This window comes from Hippocampus zosterae, chromosome 4 (assembly GCF_025434085.1).
Source record: "Hippocampus zosterae strain Florida chromosome 4, ASM2543408v3, whole genome shotgun sequence".
Classification (NCBI taxonomy): domain Eukaryota; kingdom Metazoa; phylum Chordata; class Actinopteri; order Syngnathiformes; family Syngnathidae; genus Hippocampus; species Hippocampus zosterae.
The window spans coordinates 20,661,161-20,682,661 of NC_067454.1; the positions used below are offsets into that span (position 1 = coordinate 20,661,161).

Below are 21,501 nucleotides of genomic sequence, written 5' to 3' on the forward strand. Positions count from 1 at the left end.
GGCTGGACGGTGTCAGTCACAGCTGAACAAAAAGGAAATGATAAAAATGGATAGCCATAGCATGGCGTTCGTATTTTTATTTAAATTTTTTTTATTTGCAGTGTCTCCTCCAAGAGCAATGCGATAAATCACATGCAGAGCAGAAATCATTAATGGGATGAAATTATTTGGAGAAAACGGTTTCAGTGTTTGGACGTGTCACTTGAGGCACAGATGAGATGGCAGACAACAGAATCTATAAAGATGAAACCAAATCAAGTCTTTGGAAAATAGATAGATAGATAGATAGATAGATAGATAGATAGATAGATAGATAGATAGATAGATAGATAGATAGATAGATAGATAGATAGATAGATAGATAGATAGATAGATAGATAGATAGATAGATAGATAGATAGATAGATACTTCGAAGGTAAACTGTTTAGGGAGTAAACACGTGTTCTCCTTCTGTGTTGTGGCCTCCACATTAACATTTTCGCTCGAAGGCTTCTTTCCTCGAATTGATCCAGGGCTATATGAATGAATATCATAAGAAATAGCGGGGCTAATTCATCACAGTTAAAATGCAGTCAAGCCTGACAATAGGAGGAATTATTGCATTAAGGTGTGCTTTCTGCTCAGAAGTGCATCAATAGTGCCACCACATGGAAAAGCTAGAAAAATGGCTTCCAACAGAGTTCACGTCTAATTGTAGACAGATTCTTTCCATCATCAGTTACAACACAGAAGATGGTGCGAGGCCTTCTTTTATTTCTGACGGAGATCACAGAGCACCTCTGTGAAGTCGACATGATGCTTTGAATGCAATTTTAAAGCCACAGGCAAAACAGTGAGAAAAGCAAAGCTTCAGCTATCATATTAGGAGTTTCATGACATCATATACAGTAGGTCTAAACAAATTAATTTCCATCGATTCATTCATTCCTACTTTGCAAGAAAGAGTTGCTGAACGGCCAATACACAAAGCAAGCAATAACTTCAACAAGTTTATTTTACAGGAATTTACAAGGAACTCTTCTCTCTTCGCCTTTTAAGACTTGCACCCCATTTCTTCTGTAGGCATTCCCAATGCCACATTTGAGGGGCGCTAACCCCAATTAGCCACAGAGGATTCATGGCTGAAGTTAGCACCATCTGTACCCAGAAGCAGAGACGCGTGCGATTGCAAAGTGCGAGGCAAAACAACAAGGTCAAAGGCTTCATCTGGTGCTCCTCCTCAGGCTCTCCAATGTCTGCAGGAAAGAACGCTGGGCCTGATCCTCCTCCAAAGTGGAGCAGTCGCCTTCCTCTTCTTCAATGATTCCACACTGGAGGCAGCGGAGGCGAGGTTCACGTTGTCCTGCCCTGCAGACACAAGCCGTGACCAGAGGCTGAGGGAACTCTTCCATCACTAGAGGCAGCAGATGGGCGGGGATTGTGTCCATGCGGGTCGCCATGGAGAAACGATATGAGGACAACGAGCTTTACAAAAGCTGTTCTTTTGTTTGTTTTTAGGTCCCTGTTGATCGAGCTGGCTTTGAATCCCGTTTTGTCTTTGTGATTCCAAATGACGGTTGTTTAGAGATGATCAGGGAGGGCCTGTCTTCCTCTGTGAAAATTCTGAAAAGGTAATTTCTTGCAGCAAGTGTGTTTGAGCAAATTGTGTCCCTGATTACTGGTGAGCTTCTCTTTATACACATCTCTGTAAACCACCCATTTCTTCCTATGGGCATCCCCCCACGTACAAAGCTTCTCTCACTCCTACATCCTCTGTGATGACACACTTCCGTCAGTTTCCATCCCAGAGCCCCGGAATCGTCTCTCAGAAACTGTTGGCATGGGAACCAGATGGCGATGTTTGGGAGGGAGAAAGGCAGAATGGGAAAAAAGGCAAAACAGGAAAAGCAACCGATTTGTATGGACAATGGAAATGACGTTGAGTTGGATCATAAATTCAGTCACCAAAACAGGAAAGTGCAAGTGGAATTATTTTTAGATCCTATCAAGACATAGAATCAAGCAGATGTCATTCTAAAATGTTCCGAATTCCCAAAACATGGAGTTGATGAAATTGATGAAAAGCCACTCACAAATACACAAAAATACCAGAAACAACAGCTACAAATTTTAACCATGAGAGAGAGCAGTGACGATTACCTTTTGTTTCTGGTCAGCCACTCAACAAACATGACTGCAAAGTGTTGAGCTGCTATTTCATGCAAATCAAGAGTTTCTCTTGTGTGTGGGTGTTACATGAATGCTGGAAGAGGGAAAAGTGTCTGTTGTGACATAAGAGGTTTGAATGTGATGGAAATGGGTCAAAAATTATGGGTCACCAAAAATGGTAACAGTGACATTTTATTTGATAGATGGTGCGCTAACATTGACAAAACTTCAGTACTGTAGTCCCTTACTCTGATGTTGTGTCAAAAGTTTACGATTTAAAAAATGACAGTGGTCAACAGCACATTTTAATCAGTTTTGGCTTTGTGTCCAAAAATGTATTTCTGACAGTGATTTGAAAAATTTTGTTTTTTTTGTGGCACATCATGTTTGTGAGAAATTGAACTTTTTTGTTTTTAAATTTGACCCATGAAAGCCTGCGCAAAACGGATTTTACCATGCATTTGAATTTATTGCTATGACTATGCTAAAAAAATCACTGTTTTTCACGCTATCCCATAATTAATTACTTAATACAGCATATGATATGCTAAGGAAAGAAAACCTGATGTGCCAAACAAAAAACAAGGGCAGATTTGGAAAATTCATGGAGAACAATTTACTTGTCCAAAAAAAAACTAACCAACATTTGTTGACCAATGTTACTTATGAATCATTATAAAATTGCACAAGTGAAATGTTATCTAACATGCCATATAGACACATTTGACACTTGGCAGAAAACGTTTTTTTTAAAGAGGTAAATGCCAGTCACTACACTAACTGACAGGAATGATGGCGATTTGTGGCATGAGTAAAAAAAATCAAAGGATAAACATTGTGGTTTTCAGTCGCTGACCGCAAACAACGGTGTCAGATTCATCTAAAAATGTACAGTATACAGCAGTCTCTTAGCACTTTATCTTACTGTGACAAAGAAAAAACCACTTGCAGATGATTTTAGCACCCCTGTATCATCTCAATTCCTGGACCAGGATGACATTTTAAAGGTTGCGCTGCATTTTCAAGCAGCTTCTTTCAACCGCTTTCTGCTCAGAGAAAATAACATTCACGGTTGTTATTTTCCAGCAACAAAAGCCATCATATGGGCTCATATTTGTCCTGCCAGCTGGAGCAAAACCCAGAGATGCCTTTTCCAAGTGGTCTATTCCCACAGCAACAAAGCAGGGACACAATGAAAATCTGGCCATTTTCTGATACAAATGACAAAACAAACAGGCACAAAAAGCACCAGTCTCATTTTAAGGGCTAGACTGTCATAAACGTCTTCACAAATTCAAAAAACTTTCCCAAACATGAATTTTACATGATGGCGGTCGATTTGTCAGGAAATTAAAAACATCATTTCACTTGACCATTTCCTACAAAATATTGTTATACTTTTCCAGCAGACCTTTGCGCTCACTGAAGCACACAAGACTGACATTTTATTTTTTATATAGGCCAAGGAGGTTTAAACCGTCAGTCTGGCTGCTATGAAATTTCACCTCCACTGTGCAAGAAATTTCCAGTGATCTCTCGTAATAGTTGTTTAGGAACATGCCTGGTACCCCAATGCTATCACCGCAGAGAGAGACAACGGACAATCAAACCAGTGTCTTTGGATGCTGCTTACTTTAATAGGACACAACAACTGCGCATTCTGCAGGCTGTATACAAATGCACTCATGAGCCACAACATTGCATGTACTGGCGCAGTCTGAGAGGATACATTTGGATGAGGCCTCATTAGATTGTGCGCATGTACTTAATTCGGTCACTCGTGTGTTTTCATTGGTTTATCAGATGAACACAAACTTGGCTCAAACATTACATTTAAAGGTAGGAAGTAGTAGAAAAGTACTGACACATCACAAAAACAGGAGAACATGATTATCACAAGGGAAATAAGTTGTGGACAACAACCACAGGTTAACTTTTGAAAGCATCGTTCAGTCCTTTGCTGGCAGCGTAAAGACATTTTACTCCGAATTATTGTTCATGGAGCTACAAGTTCAGTTTCTTTATATCCTGTCATTATTAGGAGCGTTCAATGTATAGTAGTACTGTATAGCCGAAAATGTGAATTCTCAAACCGTTGATTAAAGCTCAAAGGCTAACACACAGCGATAGGGGCCAGACGGTGCCGTGCATTATCTCTGACTTGTACTTTCTGAGGGCAGGGGAAGTGATTTGCTCCCCCAGCAACTGTCAGCTTTTCCTCTTCTTGGGCCACGCTCATGATGATGATGATGATGATGATGGTAGTCATGAGCACAGCTGGTACGCTCCCAGCCGCCGGCCGCCGAGCTAGCCCTGCTTCTGCTTCTTGAGGTAACGGGCACGCTGGGACAAAGTCACTCCCATCACGTGTCTGCTGAGAATGCTGGCAGGGAGCAGAGCTGTACTCGCCCAGCCCTGCAGAGAGAAATTACACGGTCAGCTGGTGGCATTTACGGATAACAAATTAACATTCATTAATGACTCTCAACCTACAGGAGGAACAACAGTTACAAGGGTGCTTTTGTCAAAGAAACTGCGCACCGTCCAAGAGAGGCCATTTGTCCCCCAAACCCCACCCCTTCTTGTAATGAACTAGGGGAAACTAAAACAAACAAAAAACCCCCCAGACAAAACTCTGCTTGGTTTAAGCTTTTTTTGGGGGGGGGGAGTGGGGGTCATAGAGTGATTGTTTCAACTGAACAATTAATTTTCTCTTGGCTCACATTTGACCCGATTAGTGCTTTCAACCTTTTCTTTGCAACTACATGTATGCATTTTATTGTGATCATTAACACGACTGTTTAGTGTACAAACCACAGGAACAAGGCTCACATACACCATTTGTACTTTGCGATAAAAGGCCAATGGGCAACTATGAACCATAATAAAAGAAAAGGTTAGCTGTACAAGAAATGTATTTAAAATGAGGTGAAATAAATCAAATCAGAGGAAAGTTTGCATCCATTCTCATCCATCACACACTGATTTTATGCCGAAAAGTGACAGGTGTTTGTTGTAGGAAGTATCATGATCACAGTTGTGTTGCAGTGATGACACTTATTATCCCTTTCAAATTGACTGTACCATGAGAGCATGAGGCAGGTAACCGTTGGTTTGCGCCTGGAGGCCCACAGTGTTGAGCTCGGCGGCAACGTAGCGCTCCGGACTCGGCGTATCCAGCGTGGCCCTCCGGATTTTACTCAGCTTCGTTGCAACGAAAAATGGCAGAACGCTCTGCACAAAGGGAATTTTTAGAGTCAGATTCACGTTTGGGTTTTATCCATCCATTCATCAGGAGCAACTGGGGGTTCAGGAGCTTGCTCAAGGACCCCGACATGGTCACAATGAACGGGGACCGCCAACCTCTGGGTTGGGAAACAACTACTCTACCACTGAGCCATGCCGCCCCCAAGTCACAACATGAAAAGTATTGACTGAGCATTGGATCCTCCAACATATTCGGAGATGAACGCATACGTACGGATGTGGTGGTGTATGTATGAACAACAAAGCAGAGTTGTAGGCGCACTACCTGGATGATGATCCCTTTGCTCTTGTACTCAGCTTGCAACCCTCGTGAAAAGAAGTCCACAAATGCCTATAAAACACAATATCGATGGATTCATTTTTATAATATTGAATCAATTGAATCTAACAAAAGTATTAAAAACTTAATGACCAATGAAAACCAGACACTGCTTTTGAATTGTGGTTCGAAATGCTTCACCTTTTTGCCATTCTTGGGCGTTTTGGGCCGGTCATTGTTCAGAGAACAAGCTTTCTGACACAGGGCAGTATAATAATTAATTTGCGAATACCCGGTACCTTGATATATCTGAGATTTCACTGCACCCTGCACAGATTCAAGACATCCTGTGCCAGATGTCGCAGAGCAGTCCCAGAAATGAACAGAGAATTCTCCACGTTTCAAACTGCAGTGAGGCATGTGTTCCTTTTTTTTTTTTGGTATGCTTTATTTTTGCATCTATGAACAGAGTTGATGTGCCTAGACAAAACGTTCCAGTTTTGTCTCACCTGCCCATAGGACATTCGCCAAGAAGCTCTGTGGCTTGTCAACATGCAGTTTGACAAATTCCAGTCTCCGTCTTTTATTACTTTCTCCCCCTAACAGTGGGGGCCTTGTTAGTTGTCTCCCATTAAGTTCACTTTAGCTCAAATGACGATGGATAGTGCAATTTGACACTGATGTCCCTTGACCTTGGAGGCTAGGTGCATTTTCAATGCCGCTTATCCTCATATTTTTTAATATATGCCGTTCATATATCGCACCCACATAACGTCCCAATACATACGTTTTATCCCGTTCTGCTCTTAATCTCTGACAAAGCGCAAGACTTTTTCCCTCCTCAAGCTAGGAGTGTGTGTTATTGAGTCATCTTGGAGTTGAGAAAAACAGGAACAGTACAGTACATACTGTATCCTGTTAAATAGTGTAGCGGCAAAGCCATTATACGTTCGGGTCAATTCTAGTCTGTTGCGGTGCCGGCCCAAAAAAAATGGTGTGAAAACTGGATGTCAAAACGTGTTATGCTACCTACAATACCCTCATTATTTAAAATCCTTGGTCACGTGAGCTGCAGCCTTTCCGGGGGGTAGAGTACAGCCAGGACAGTTTAATGTTGACAAGACACAAAAAAAAAAAAAAAAAAATCATAGATTGTGTCATTTTTTCCCCTCCTGCATAGCTTGGCAATACCAAGTACTGTACAGCCATACAGTGTGATCCTCCCAATGTTGAAAAAGCCATCACAAGTACCTCCTACTCCCTTGCTTTAATTGTAATGGACACTTACCTTTGATTCTCTCAGTAATCATTTACAAGGCGATGCAAAAGACATGAAAGCGAGTTAACAGGTAAATTACCGTATCTAAACTGAACGTATTTTGTGATGTGTATGCAGGGTCAGCAGCTGTCAGGAGTCAAACCAAGATGAATCTGACACGCTGTGCATTTGACAACAGTGATTTTGCAGGTGGTGAATGTTTAAGCCTTTGAAGAAGTCTTCGTTCTGCGGTGTTTTCGTTAGGGTGATATTTCTGTCCACGCAGACATATTGAAGTTATTCAGCCTCAAGCTCTTTGATAAAAATGCAGTGATCACCATCTTACATTATCCTTACCATTCACCATGTGTGGTGTAGGCATGGGCCAATTATTGGTTTGACAGTTTACTGTGGTTTTGGAAAGTCAAGGGTTCAATTGCCGCTAAAAGTGTTTGTTACCGGTAATGTGCTTTGGTTTTGTTTTTTGAGAGGACTTGTGAGATAATGTGCTTTGTTTTTGTTTTTTGAGAGGACTTGTGAGCACTTAACAATCTGCATCTCTGAAGTTAGTAATGAGAGGTTAGTCACTTCTGTTTGTAATCCTCAGCTGTTGCAGAGAGGGGAGGGTTGAGCAGTTACATTGGGAGGGAGGAAGGACAGAGGGAGAAGACAGACTCCAGCACACTTACTGATGCTTTTTTTTTTTTTTCTCAAGTAATGTGCATTGTCCTTAAAAGCAGACATTGTCCTTAAAAATTCAGACAGACAGACATAAATAAATAAATAAAACATGGTGTCAGCATGTACTAGTCAGCGGCGCAAGGAAAGATGAGTAGCCTTCCGGTCTATTCTAAAAATAGCTTACCAGCAATGGGACACTGTGACTTAAGAAGAAAAATTAAAACATAAGAGGAATGAAAATCTATACATATTTTTTTAACTTAACATGATACATAGCAATAAATGTACCGTATTTTCACGACTATAAGGCGCCATTAAAAGTCTAAAATTTTCTCCAAAATGGACAGGACGCCTTATAATGCGATGCGTCTTTTATATGAGCTCAATTCCAAAATCTGGCCGAGACCCGACACGCTGTTTATATAGAGAAAAGGCGGAAGTGAGGTCGGCCAATTAGTGAAGTGCGGAGAAGAGGTCGGCCAATCAGTGAAGCGCGTCCGCGCACTTATATGTAAATTATGGAGAGAGAGAAAATGTGTACGGGAGTGACGACACGCACGCATGCGGAGAAGAGGTCGGCCAATCAGTGAAGCGCGTCCGTGCACATATATGTAAATATATGAAGAGAGGTGGACGTGAGTGAGGACATGCACGCAGGTGGTGGGTCCGGCAATGAGTGAAGGGTGGGCGTGTAAGTGGACGCTAAAGGCACGCCTCTAGCAGGTACCAGCACCTGTATAAAATGTGAGTATGTGCATTATTGCAAAACAACTTCGGTTTTGGTTTCCAAGAACCCCCGAAAATGAATTCCAACCGCTGGACATCGGCATCAACCGGGCGTTCAAAGTGAAGTTGCGAGCGGCATGGGAAAAATGGATGATCCATGGCGAACACAGCTTCACGAAGAGTGGGAGGCAGCGCCGGGCTAGTTACGCCACAATCTGTGAATGGATTGTAGCTGCTTGGACGGACGTATCTGCTAGTACAGTTGTTCGAGCTTTCGGCAAAGCCGGCATCATTTCTGTGGAGCCACATGACGACGAGAGTGACTCTGACAACGAGAGGGAACCCGGTGGTTTGGATGGATTACCGATACTTGCACAATTGTTTAATTCGGACACAGAAGATGACGACTTTGATGGCTTTCTGAGTGATGATTGAGCAAAAAACGTGAGTACCTTGTAAATAAAATACACCCGAACTCAGTTCTGCTTTTGTTGCCTTTTTAAATGGCTGTACAGTGTCCTTGAGTGTTGTAAAAGGCGCTTACAAATGTGATGTATTATTATTATTATTATAAAAACGTGTTTTAGCTTCGAGCTTCAGTGTGTGCTTCAAGCTAACGTGTTAACGAACGTGTTAGCATGCATGCATGCCGTATGTTTAAGCGTATGTTTTACCACTGTAAAACTGCGGCCATTAGTACGGTGCGTCCTGTGTATGTGTAAAATACAGAAATGTCACCCATTAATGAGACTGCGCCCAACCGTACGGTGCGTCGAATAGTCGTGAAAATACGGTACTTTGTTTAAAAATAAAATAGGATAAGTTCATTGGGGGGGAAATTATGTTTTTATCCAGCCAAATATTTATTTACATTTTTTCTAAAGGGTAATTTAGAGGTGCAATTACAATACTGTGAGAGTGCAATATTTTTATTCAAGGCAACCACTCCATCAGAATTTGCCAATAGCCCAAGCCTAAGGTATGATGAATGTTACCATGATAATTTTATGCCAACGTTTAATTTCACATTTGAAATTTGCAACAACAGCTTCACCTTTGATGCAGAGTAGACGGTGAGCAGAGGAACGGGGTACATCCCACTGGCTGAAGAGATGTTGAGAATAGCGCCCTTCTTTCTGAAATCATAACAGGTAACTCACATCAGGTTATCATATTTAACCTTAAATCTCCCTAAAAATTAAATTGAAAAATCAAAGCATGCAACACCGCTTTAATTGAACACAGGGCACAGTGACCAAAATCTTTTTTTTGGACTTCTCACGGTGCTGTAACTGTCTCCCAATTTTTATAGCTGTAGGTTCGATGTTCCAAGCAGGGCTCCACTCAACTTCTGCAGGGGGTGATAAAGGCCCATTTCGACTACCATTTTACATGATTATATTTATATTATTTTTACTACTATTACCTACGATATATGAGTACACTGTTGTACTCATGAATGATCACTAAAACATCAAATTTATTTGCCTGGCTCGATCGATGTGTGCAGAATTTAGTGTGTTTTTGGTCATGTTCAGTTCCGCAAAAATCACATTCTCTATGGGCAATAATATTACGGTAATAATAACTATGATTTATATTATTCTTATTTCTACAATAACTATGGGGACCTAGAAGCAGTCTCTGCTCGGGCCCAAATAATGAACACTGGCTGTTCCTTCTGTGCTCTTAGGAGAAGTGTGGTGCCATAATGCATGGAGTATAAACTTACAATGACATAAGAAGAGTAGAAGACAAAAGTTGCAACGAAGCTCTATTAATATCACTCGTTTTTCACAAAGTGGGAAACATCTGCTCCTGTGAGCACTGTTAGAGTACCTGTATGTATGAGTTCTTACAGCTCTTCTGTGTAAATAGTCATTATTTGAAAGAATATCACTCTGGGAAGTCAAAGCTAATTTCCCTTCAGTACATTGGGGGGTTCTACCATTACCTTAGCATGAGCACTAGCAATGTTTTATTTTTTTTTAACTAAATGAGACTTGTATGTAAATCGACAAAGTGTGGAATTATTTTTGTTGTGCGTTTAGTTTTATAGTCCACTCGAACTGGGGTGTCATTAAAAACAGTTTAAAGCATGCTCAGAATCAGATAACATCACATGTTTTTTCTTCAATTATGTTTTAAGAACCAAAGAGGCCAAAATCAAAGCAATTAAATGTTGCTTAATTGCCCTGCCCCAGTGTATGTTAATTTATATTTAAATGCACAGTGAATCGTGTTCATATGATGTAGTATGGGATGCGATCAAACTAAATGCACAAGACACAGAAAACAAAGGCTACAAAGCCAAAAAAACAATTAAAATTGTTGCCTGTGGAAATATAACGGCAAAAAAGATCTCACCTCTCAGCCATTTGAGGCAAAACGAGTCTTGTCATCTGGCAAGAAGATGATAGCGTCAGAAAGGACAAAATGTAAAGCCAACAAGACAAAACAGATCAGACAAAAATAAAAACAAGGAACAAAATGTATCGGCTCTGGACAAGTGTTCATACATTTGTCTGTGGACGTGTGGGTTGCGCGTAGTGTGACAAAGAGATGATGATGACAATTATAGCTGTGGGAGCAGTTTGAAGATTCACTACATGACAAATTCTGTTAGTGAAAGTGTTAAATGAGCAGGTGGGTTGTTGCTCTAGGACGGGGAGCACAAACTCTGGTACTAGAGGGCCCCTATCCTGCATGTTTTAGCGGATTTTGTCCTCCAACACACCCATTTCAAATGATCGGCTTATCAGCAAACTTTGCGGAAGCTTGATAACGATCCTGTTCGTTTGAATCTGATGTGTTGGCAGGGGGAGACATCTAAAACAAGCTTGATAGGGGCCCTCGAGGACCAGAGTTGGGCACCCCTGCTCTGGACAACCAAAAATTGAGACTTCCTTCTTCGTTTTTCAAATCTAATATTAGTGGTTTTAATTTAAAATAAGCCTGTTTGGCCTTAACCTTTGCTTTGCTTCTTGCAGTTGGCTTAAGGTGCCTCTGTGATTACTGTGCACCGAGTCAGGCAAAAGTCTGCGCTCTATCGTGTGCTCTTATTTGTTTTCACTTGGCAGCACCTACCTGGCACACTGATGTTATGTTGACATTCACCAGCGTGTCAATGAACTGGAACAAGAAGAACATAGCATGACATTAAACGTGTGAATTGGAACATATGTATGTGGTGTGATATCTGATGAGATGAATGCAAAACCTTCAATGCTTCATATCCAAGTTATTTCTACAGTGTAAATGTAACATTTGCCTCCTTTATATATACATGCATCATTCTTGGGCTCCTAGAAACTAATGATGAAGATACTGACTTACAGTATCCAGATTGGGGACGCTGAGGAAGAATTCTGGGTAAGAATAGGATATCCCAACGTTGTTCACTGTTGACATACACAAAATATTCAACATTCAAAGTCAGTGTTTCTCCCCAATGCAACCTGAGGGGGGCAGCATAAGGCTAAAAACAGATCAAACATTTGCTAGCAAGAGAGTCAATTAATACAAAGTATATTCAAGAGTGCAGATATGGATCTAAATTGTCCAAGGTGTGAACGTTGGATCTTACCTAACACCCCGATCTCCAGCCCTGCAAGTGCATCTTCAATCTGAGAATAAATGTTGACTGAACTGAAGTCTGCTGTAATAGTTTTTGTCTCCACACCATATTTGCTCTCTGTAGGTATGAATAAAGATGTAGCATATTTAGAACTATGAAGTATTAATTAAATGTTAGGATCCACAATCGCATTTACAGTATGAGCAAGTATGTCCAAACATCTGAATGCTACTGTATAAATGAGAATAAAGGCAGGGACAACAGGCATCAGCAGGAACCTGACAACTCAGTCTTTTATCGCAGTGACTGGGTTCCAGACCCTCCCGAAAAAATTGAAAAACCACAAAGTAGGATTTGACACCCCCGCCCCCAGGAATTTTAGCGTTTGTGTCTGAAATGTTTGCATTAGGTTGAACCGGGATTCGTGGCTGTTCCACAGTATGTTAGCGCCCCCTGTTGGTAAAAGTCTGAGACTACAAGTAAACAGTATTTATACTTCACATATTTGAGACAAGATTACCACAGTATACGTATTTACTTAAATCTTAGAAACGGTATAAACAAAACCTTATACAGTAATTAACATTCATCAACATTGGCTTGTGAGAGAGGTGAAGAAGCTTGCCTTGGTGGTGAAGAAGGCGGCTAATCAACTCGTCAAAAAAAGTTATCAATTCAACAAAAAAAGTTATTGCGAAAATAACACTCAGACACAGTATGCGAGACAGTCAACAGACCGGCGATGATCCACTCGTCCTCTCATGGCTGCATTTATTTTTCTTTTATTAATATTTAAAAAACTGTGAAATACTGAAGCCGCAAAACTTGAAGGGCAAAGTGGCGAGGGATCACTGTACTCCTAAATCTATGATTACTAGGAAAATACATGACCAAAGGTTTCATGAACTTTTATGATCATGAAATGTTTCTTACCAATTGCTTTGGATACTTCATCCAGCTTCTCTTGAGAGCGACTAATTAGCACAATGGCAAAGCCCCTGCGGGCCAACTAAAAAAAAAATACAACATCAGAACGATAAGGCCTGATAGTTGAATAATATGGAAATGACACTACACAAGGCATGCATGTGTGTGTGTGTGTGTGTGTGTGTGTGTACCTCCTCTGCATAGGCTTTGCCGATCCCATCTGTTGCTCCAGTCACAACTACGTTAAAAAATAAAAAAGGTAAATTGACTACAGAGACCGAATTCCAAATTATTTAAATATTTTGTAATGACATAACATGGAGTGAATTTACTCACTCATGACACACCCAAACTGCTCTTGGACAATACATCAATATTAAATAAAATCATTTGTGTTTATAAAAAAAAAGTGAGTTTTCCACAAATAAAGGATTTGTTAAAATAAATCAGTGAATGCTGAACTACGAATGCTGAGGAGGCCATTATACTACCAACATGACACGTGAAGCTATTATTACTCTTCCTGCTGTGGCTAAAATACAGGAGTGTTATTTATACACCAAAGCTTCTCTTTTTCCAACAATCACGTAGCCTCGGCTGTACCCATCTCCCGTCTGTGTGGTCTTTTAGAGTACAGATGGTGCTGAGGCGCCAAGCATTCTCTCGGGTTGCAGTGCGATCAAACATAAGTAGTGAGAGGGGGGGACCGTGAGAGAGAAAATGACAAACATCAACACAGGGGATCCTAGGGGCAGCTAAAAATAGCACAGAGAAGGGGAGCGGGAGAGCTTCTGCAAGCACAATGAGAGGGAAACAGAAGATGGGTTATTTTAAGATGTTTTAGAGAATAAACGGATCTATGGAAGGACAAGGGGGAATGTTATTTCCAGCTGAGTTAGTGTGCCCATACTGCAGAATTTCAGTTCACTAACAAAACTATTTCTAATGAGTGGCATTACAAAAATAAAATAAAAATATTGACTTCATATAGCCAATTTTAGGTAACGGGTTACTTTGCAACAGCACAAAGTACTGCAATGTAAATGTTGGTACTATTTATACATTCAACATTTACTAATCTATGTGAGGCAAATGAGAACAGATTTTCTTTTGCAATCCTGCACTGGCAGCAGACAGGATAGTGAAACGAACCAAAATGCAAACAGATTCGAAGGAAAATGTTGAAAGGTGACCCGGTGTCAGGGCAAAAATGTTGGCGCAAGGAATGGAATTTCTGTTGATAACAGGGAATGTTTCAATGTGTGCCTCAAGAGAAGCACTGCGTTGTGTTCAAATTGGACTCTTTTTCAGCAACAGAAGCATCACTGTATGAGCTCCGTGGCTCATGTAGAACCCACTGCACGGACACAATCTGAAACAATGGCGAGTCGTGTCACAACACAATCCACAAATACAACTGACAAGTTCCAATTACCCTGCTACATTTTCCTCAACCAGAACAATTTGTCTGAATTTCCACATTTTTAAATGACTGCTTGTCAACAACATTTTAGCGGGATCGTTTTTTTGTTTGTTTGTTTGTTTGTTTATTGAACATAAAACATAGACAGTAATAATTTGACAGAAAATAAGGTAGATAAAAAAGTAAAAAGAAAGAAATCAGTCTTCATTCAACACAGTTATTATGTTCAAGGGAGTATGATGAAGTAAAAAACTTATTTAGTCCTATCCGTTATGTGTTTATATCTGCTAAATCATTTTTATATGCCCGACTGATCACCATGGGAGCCAGAGCCTTCAGTCACGCTGCTCCAAAGCTCTGGAACAACCTACCTCCGGACCTCCAAAACTGCACACCTCTTTCCACTTTCAAGTCCCGACTAAAAACACACCTGTTCAGGATTGCCTACAACACATAGCTCTTCCATTTCCTATATTTTTATGATTTTATGTCCTGTTTTTACATAACATCTCATTTACGAATTTTTACATTGTATTTTCTTATTGTTTGTACAGTGTCCTTGGGTGGCATGAAAGGCGCTTTTAAATAAAATGCATTATTATTATTATTATTATTATTATATCAATCAGAAAAGAAAAAGTAAGAAGAAGTCTCCATTAAGGCTCATACTTTACCCTTAACCGTGATATTTTTACAACTTTTGGTTTGTATCGGGATTATATACATCCTTACCCTGGCACTCTTGTGTTTTTTAATTAATATATAGTTAATGCATATATTACGGAATCTGATCAAAAGAAATCTCCACAGTTCAATTTCACAACATAAATGTTACTTGAGAACCTTAAATCTAAATAAATTATGACTTCAATATTTGTAATTTTGTAATGGAAAAAATAGGGAATGTGGAGAACTCAAGCAAGACTTTTCATCACAATGCGAGTATAAAAGCGGTTGAAATGTTAAATTCTAATCACCCTCGTGAGTGGTTCAAAGATAACGCTTTTGCTCTGCAATCTCCAGCGGGTGACGTCATTTACAGAATGCAGAGTCACCAGTCAACCATTGTAATTCATTGTTGATTGACCTATTAACTGCTCTTTGCCATTGTCAGCGTTATTGTTCAAAATACCTGAAAATATGCAATTCTTTGATAAAAGGCACCTTGAGCACTCTATCATGGGGTGTGTTCACTACGGTGAGGGTAAATGGTGCAAATGACAGTAAAGCATGCTCAGAAAAATACAAAGCCAACACTTTTTTGTCTCATAGCACAGCACTTCTCCACCTATATGGCAAAGTTTGAGGGTTAATGCAATTGGCATGCTGACTGCAAGAATTTCCATGACTATCGTCATAGCTCATACTGCAGCATGATAACGCACAGCCCCGTTTGGCAAACATCTGTACACAATCCCTGGAAGCTGAAAACATCCCAATTCTTGCAAAGCCTGCATATTCACCTGACGTGTGATCAAACCAGTTCCTCTAGCCAACATCCGGCAACTTCACAGTCATTGATGAGGATTGGACCAACACGCCAAAGGCCACAACAACCTAATCAAGTCAGAGACATATTGCCCTGCATCAAGCAAATGGCGCTCACACTAAATACTGACTGCTTTTCTTACCCCTTCACCCAAAGTACAGTAAAGCAGCACATTTTACAGCAGAGCTCCCCAACCCCTTGGCTGCGGACCGGTCCGTGGGTCATTTCGGTACCAGGCCGCACAGAAAGAATACATAACTTACATTACTTCAGTTATATTCATTTCGGAATCTGAAAGATGTTTTATTTTGAAAAATTACCGGATCCTCTGTAACATCTGTCTATAGTATGTCACTTTTGATGCAGGTGAAGGTGTGGCTTTCTCAGTTATGTGATAGTTTACCGCTAAAATGAAACCCAGGTGCTAGCAAAATGAGTAAAAAACAAACGTCTTTGAGAAGTTTTTTTTCGGGAAGGGGGAAACGCCCAGCCAGGAGACAGAGGAGCCTACGACGAAGAAAGAGAAGGCTACATTTAACGGACAGTGTCAGGAGTCCTACTTAAAATACAGTTTGATCACAACGGGATATCCACACGCACCAAGCCCAGTCTGCATAATATGCAGCGATGGTGAGTTATACTTTTCATGCAATTTGTATTTGCGGTTGATTTTATTTTGAAGGCACGTGTAATCTTTACCATGGCGACCAGAGAGTGTTGCGACCAGATAGGACGTTCATCGTGTCATGATTCGTGTTTATTATGTTTCAAAAATACCAGTTTTCATACTGGTCATATCATATTCTTTTGTTGTATAGTATTTATCCGGGCTTTAAAGGCCGGTCCCTGAAAATATTGTCTGACATTAAACTGGTTCGTGAGGGAAAAAAGGTTGGGGACCCCTGTTTTAGAGTGCTTTATTGTTGGCAGCCTACGAAGCAACTGTGCAAGAATGACGCCGTCTAATCCACACCTCTAATGAGAATGGATTATTTTAGCAAAGGAGAGGTGCTCAATAAGAGATTACAATAGATTTGGGAAGAATATTTATAAAAAACCCAGGCCTTTTGTGTGGATAGTCTATCCCTGTCCCTCTCTGATATGCACGCATGCAGGAACCAATGAACCAGAATCCTAAGGATCCAACGCCTAATGTGAAACTCGTTTATGAATGGCTCAAGTACTATTACATAATGAAGCTGTCGGCTCAATCACATCCACTTGAGTCAGGCAAAGTTTGTGAATGAGGGAAGCAAACGAGGCCAACGGGCTCCTTTGCCTCACTGCGCATCCTGAATCGTTCTGCATGCGTAATCAAAAATGTTAAGGGGTAAAAAAAAGTAATTAAGGGTAAAAAAGTAAAAAAGGTTTGCTAACACTTCTATATTTAGCCTCGCACGAAGAGATGAAAGGAGATTTCAACTGACACTTTCAAGACTGTCTGCTTCTCCGACAGACTCATGTGCATTAAACAGATAAATTATTGTCTCGGATTCACTTTATTACGTCGGTAAGAGAATGTTTTTATTCCCGTTCAGTGGTCAGCAGTAAGCAGAATTGCGTAAAAACAGATTTTGATGTGGGTGTGACTTGGGAATTACTGTTGCTTATTCCATCAACCTCTTGTTTTGATCATGTTTAATGTTAATTGCACCAAAGTTCACTCAGCCCCTCGTGTGTCTGAACACTGACTTGACAGATGGACCGATTTACAACCAACTCTTGAATCCGAACACAATCTCTGACTACAGATTACATTAATTGACCAAAGTCTGGCCCGCAATTCCATTTTGACATTTTGTTTCAAATACAGCTGCACTTACTGTTAAAAAATTGGAAACCACTGAGTGTGGTGGAGCAAACATGAACCATGACAAAGAGAAACAGCACAACATCATGCTGGCTCAAAATGGAAATACAGTCACACCTTGAGATATGACTTTAATTCCATGCTCGTAACTCAAAAGACACATCCATACCCATCAACTCATACGGTTTAGCCATAGTTCATACGGATTTTGTGGTGAATCTTACGGATATGGCCGTATCGCACAAATCATACGGATTCTGAAAATTTCTGTCCCCCCCCCCCCAACAGGTAGTTCAGTTTGCTTTTGCCCAGAATGGTGCTCGTCTCGAATGCTTTCATTTCCGGATTACAACTCTGAACACAGTAATGCCACTAAGATGATGATTAGACATTAACCAGACATTGTATTATGGAGATCGACAATAAATATCATTCAAAATTTCGTGGGTTTTTTTCTGTGCCGTTATTTGGACATAAAATGCTTTGGTATGTTATAAGGATATTTTGCTCTTTATAAGGATTTCTTTTTTGGTAGTTTATACAGGTTGGCGCTCCGAAAAGCTGATGCTAACCATTAATTATCTCGCGGGCCATTTTTAAGGCAACATAGCTTGACTGTTTTAAATATGCAAAGTGTAAACTGATGCCTGATGATTTGAATGAATGAATTGATGATCAAAGGTTCGCTCGTAGCGAAACACCTACTAAGTGGGCTAAATACACATTACTGACACTATGCAGTGCTTGTAATATCAAGTTTGTGTTCACAAGTTAAAGCGGAAAAAAAAAGACATAATATCTCGAAAAATCAAGAAGTCACTCGTATTTTAAATCACCACTGTATTTTGTGAGTATAATATAACATTGAAATACAGTAGTATTATATTCTCAAACTGAACATAAATGTAACATTAGCCCATGTGGTATACATATACAGTCCAGGCAATTTCCACGAGAGAATAAAGATCAATGTTGATTGTCAACGGTAAAAGACACCGTTTGCAGTCGTTTAACACTTCACCACATCCTACTGAAATGTACTATATATCAAATAATAAGAATACTCTGGAAGTTAGACGTAAGAATTTGCCAATGTATGGCAGCATGCAGTTGTGCACTTTGCAAAATATAAACACAATAACAAACAAATTGGTATATTGACAGTTAACAGATAGCGTACAAGTGTATACGGAACAAGTTGTGCACACTTTGCAGATTTCTGTCTGTATGTTTCTAATTTTTCAGTAAATCAAAAGAACATTATATTTTCTTTTGTATTCAAGTGTGTTCATATACAGTAGCACCAAATTGCAAAATAAGTTGTCTCAAAACCCCTTCCGCATGAAGCAGGTCTAGAACCGCATTCCTCACATTTGAACAACTCATTCCCGAGCAAGCCTCCCAGTTACTATCCATATTTGGCACCTATAGTCATCAATGAGAGTGAACCCCACATGAGCAAGCACTTGGCGACGGAGGAAATAAAAACCTCCTTCTAAGGAAGAAACCAATTGGATTGAAAAGTGATGGGGGTTTGGGAGAACAAGGCAGAGATGGATGGAGGCGGAGAAGGAGAGAGAGCGAGAGAAAGAATCAAGGAGAATTTCAGCAGGGACATGGACGCAGTGTGCATCACAGGCTGCACCAGTAACAACATTTTTACGGTGAGCAACAGCGTCAACAGTGTTAGGAGCCAAAGTGTTGCCATTTTTGGTGGCATTCTTGGAAACATTGGCGCCTACTATCACTGGAAGGGGGATGAGAGACGTCAGCGACATCGCACACACCTGAGGGATAAACACACGGCGTGCTATAACTAGGGCTGCACGATTGAAAATGGAAAATGCAATTTTGATTCGATACAATGTTTTTCTCCATCCAAATCAAGCTTCGGATATGTCATATTTATACACATATCATGTAATGACACAAAAGGTACTGCTGTGAGTGTATATATTTTTACCGTTCTTAATATGTTTCTCTCATATGTGACCAGAATATATAATTTAATTATGCATCATTATTATTAAATCAAGGGGGGGGGCGTTAGAAAACACCTTGAAGTAAACCAAATAAAGCACGATATCAAAAACCACTAACCTGCCCATTTCCCAAGTTTAGCGGGTGATACCAGCCGCCCGTTGCCCAGCACCCACACCTTAATCCCGGCCAACAATCGATACACGGAACACACCGACAGCCAGGCCGCGGTCACAGCACCGAGCCAGAACAGCGGCGTCTCCACGGCCCGAAACACATGTTCACTGGCTGACATGCTTGCCTCAAACGCGGACTGATAGTGTTTCCGGATAACTATATATGTCCGGCTTGTGGACACGTGTAATTACAGCAGACAAAGTGCAAGTTAATGGACATGGACACGGATATGTAACTTCCGCGTTGGTCATTAAGGGGAATTTGATTATTTGTGATTGGATAGTTTTCTTATTCTGATATTTTATACAGCAACAACATAAACACGACTGCCATCTACCGGTGACGCCTGATTACTAGTGTCAAATGAGTGGCGATGGATTCAGGTTGTGAAACGTTTCGAAATGTACGGACTCCGCTGACAAACAATGTTCTATTTCCACTCTCCGTGGCAATTATAATTAACCTTTATTCTGCTCACTGCTACAGAATCTATGAACAGCGATCATGAGGTATGAGAAATGGAAGGATAGTTGAATGAATTGATGGAATGGACGGGTGGATTGATAGTGGTCAGGCGAATCCTGTGTATGATATCATTTAAAGTACGGTAATTCTTTGAGCTTAATCATAATGTCTTCCTCATCTTTTACAACTGGTGAATTAATTTTATATTTGAAGAAATGTTTTCAAATTTATATTTTCGTTGTTTCAGTGTGAAAATTGATTACAATTTTTTTCATAAAAAAAACTAAGATTATGGAAATTGATTGAATCACGTTACCACCCCTATAGATTTAATGATAGAAACTGTGGAATTACAAAGAGTGTATGAGAACTATATTTTAGCTGTAATTATTGTCAACAAACTAAATTGAAAAAATCATATAAATCTAGTAAAGTCCAAAACCTCGAGAACAATTGGTACGTTAACACCACTTTTAACCATAGAACTTTGAAAATCCTTTACCGTGCATTGATTTGATCCTATTTCATAAAAAAAAAACAAATCTTAAGCTAGGCAAACTAGGCATTAGGCAATGCTGGCAAAACCACCCTTAGTTGAGTGTGCAAGCTATATGGAATAGTAAACAATGTTTAATTAAACGACTTCAACAATCCATGATTTATTAGGATAAGGGCTTTAATGTTCATACACTTAATTGATCTGAAAAACAGCACTAATCCTGTTTAAATCAAGAAACAACACGCTTCATAAAAGTCTTTCAAAATAAAAAAAGGAAGATATGCTGTCAGAGTGGAACTCATTTGAAAAGAATAACGGAAGCAGCACAGTTATGAAAAGTAAGTGCATTTCTGTCCAGAAATCTTGAAATGCATTTACGGAAGAAGTTAAATGTAGCACAAATGGATCTCGGCTAAAAAAAAATAGTGTAAAGAAACTAATGGGAAAAGTTTTAAAAAGCGTAAAGTCAACAACATAGGCTTTAATATTACTCATAATTTGACAAGAATAATTCAACAATAAATAATGATCACAGAAATATTTCATATATTAAGAAGAAGTATCGGCTTGAATATCAATTAATAAATGGTAAACTATAGTTATGATGGTGTAATGTGACGATGGTAATGTGAGTAACAAAAATTTCTCATACAGAGATTTGAAACAAACGATCAAGCGAATGAACAAAAACCTTTTGACTTTCCCTTGATTTATGGTTTCCTTTGTATCAATATATGTTTGGGCCTTTTTGTTTTGATGTGTAAATTGAAAAAAAAAGTCAGTTGAATATATGTATATATCCATACATCCATTT

General features: G+C 39.8%; 1 protein-coding gene and 1 long non-coding RNA gene across 3 annotated transcripts; one reads left to right on the forward strand and one right to left on the reverse strand.

Annotated features, from left to right (window-relative positions):
- Window positions 1-3,762: 3,762 nt before the first annotated feature.
- Window positions 3,763-19,967, reverse strand: hsd17b12b (hydroxysteroid (17-beta) dehydrogenase 12b). 2 transcript variants are annotated; one of them, XM_052063307.1, is made up of 11 exons: window positions 19,667-19,966; window positions 13,036-13,082; window positions 12,851-12,926; window positions 11,927-12,034; window positions 11,677-11,741; window positions 11,428-11,472; window positions 10,708-10,742; window positions 9,395-9,476; window positions 5,682-5,747; window positions 5,234-5,383; window positions 3,763-4,564 (listed from the first exon to the last, which is right to left on the reverse strand). In XM_052063307.1, the coding sequence occupies exons 1-11, from the start codon at window positions 19,839-19,841 to the stop codon at window positions 4,457-4,459; spliced, it is 957 nt and encodes a 318-aa protein (XP_051919267.1). In that variant the 5' UTR covers window positions 19,842-19,966; the 3' UTR covers window positions 3,763-4,456. The 2 variants fall into 2 exon arrangements, with proteins under 2 accessions (XP_051919267.1, XP_051919268.1); XM_052063308.1 differs by lacking the exons at window positions 12,851-12,926; window positions 13,036-13,082 and having other exon boundaries at window positions 19,667-19,967.
- LOC127599446 (uncharacterized) lies at window positions 7,296-7,909 on the forward strand. The gene is made up of 2 exons (XR_007962115.1): window positions 7,296-7,394; window positions 7,435-7,909. It is a non-coding gene; the product is annotated as an uncharacterized LOC127599446 (long non-coding RNA).
- Window positions 19,968-21,501: the final 1,534 nt, after the last annotated feature.

Coding starts and splice junctions, on each gene's coding strand:
- hsd17b12b (XM_052063307.1), bottom strand. CDS start 19,841: ATGTCAGCCAGTGAACATGTGTTTCGGGCCGTGGAGACGCCGCTGTTC. Junction 5,384..5,681: donor GCAAAGGGATCATCATCCAG/GTAGTGCGCCTA, acceptor CCCTTTGTGCAG/AGCGTTCTGCCATTTTTCGT. Junction 4,565..5,233: donor ACCTGCCTCATGCTCTCATG/GTACAGTCAATT, acceptor TTCTCTCTGCAG/GGCTGGGCGAGTACAGCTCT.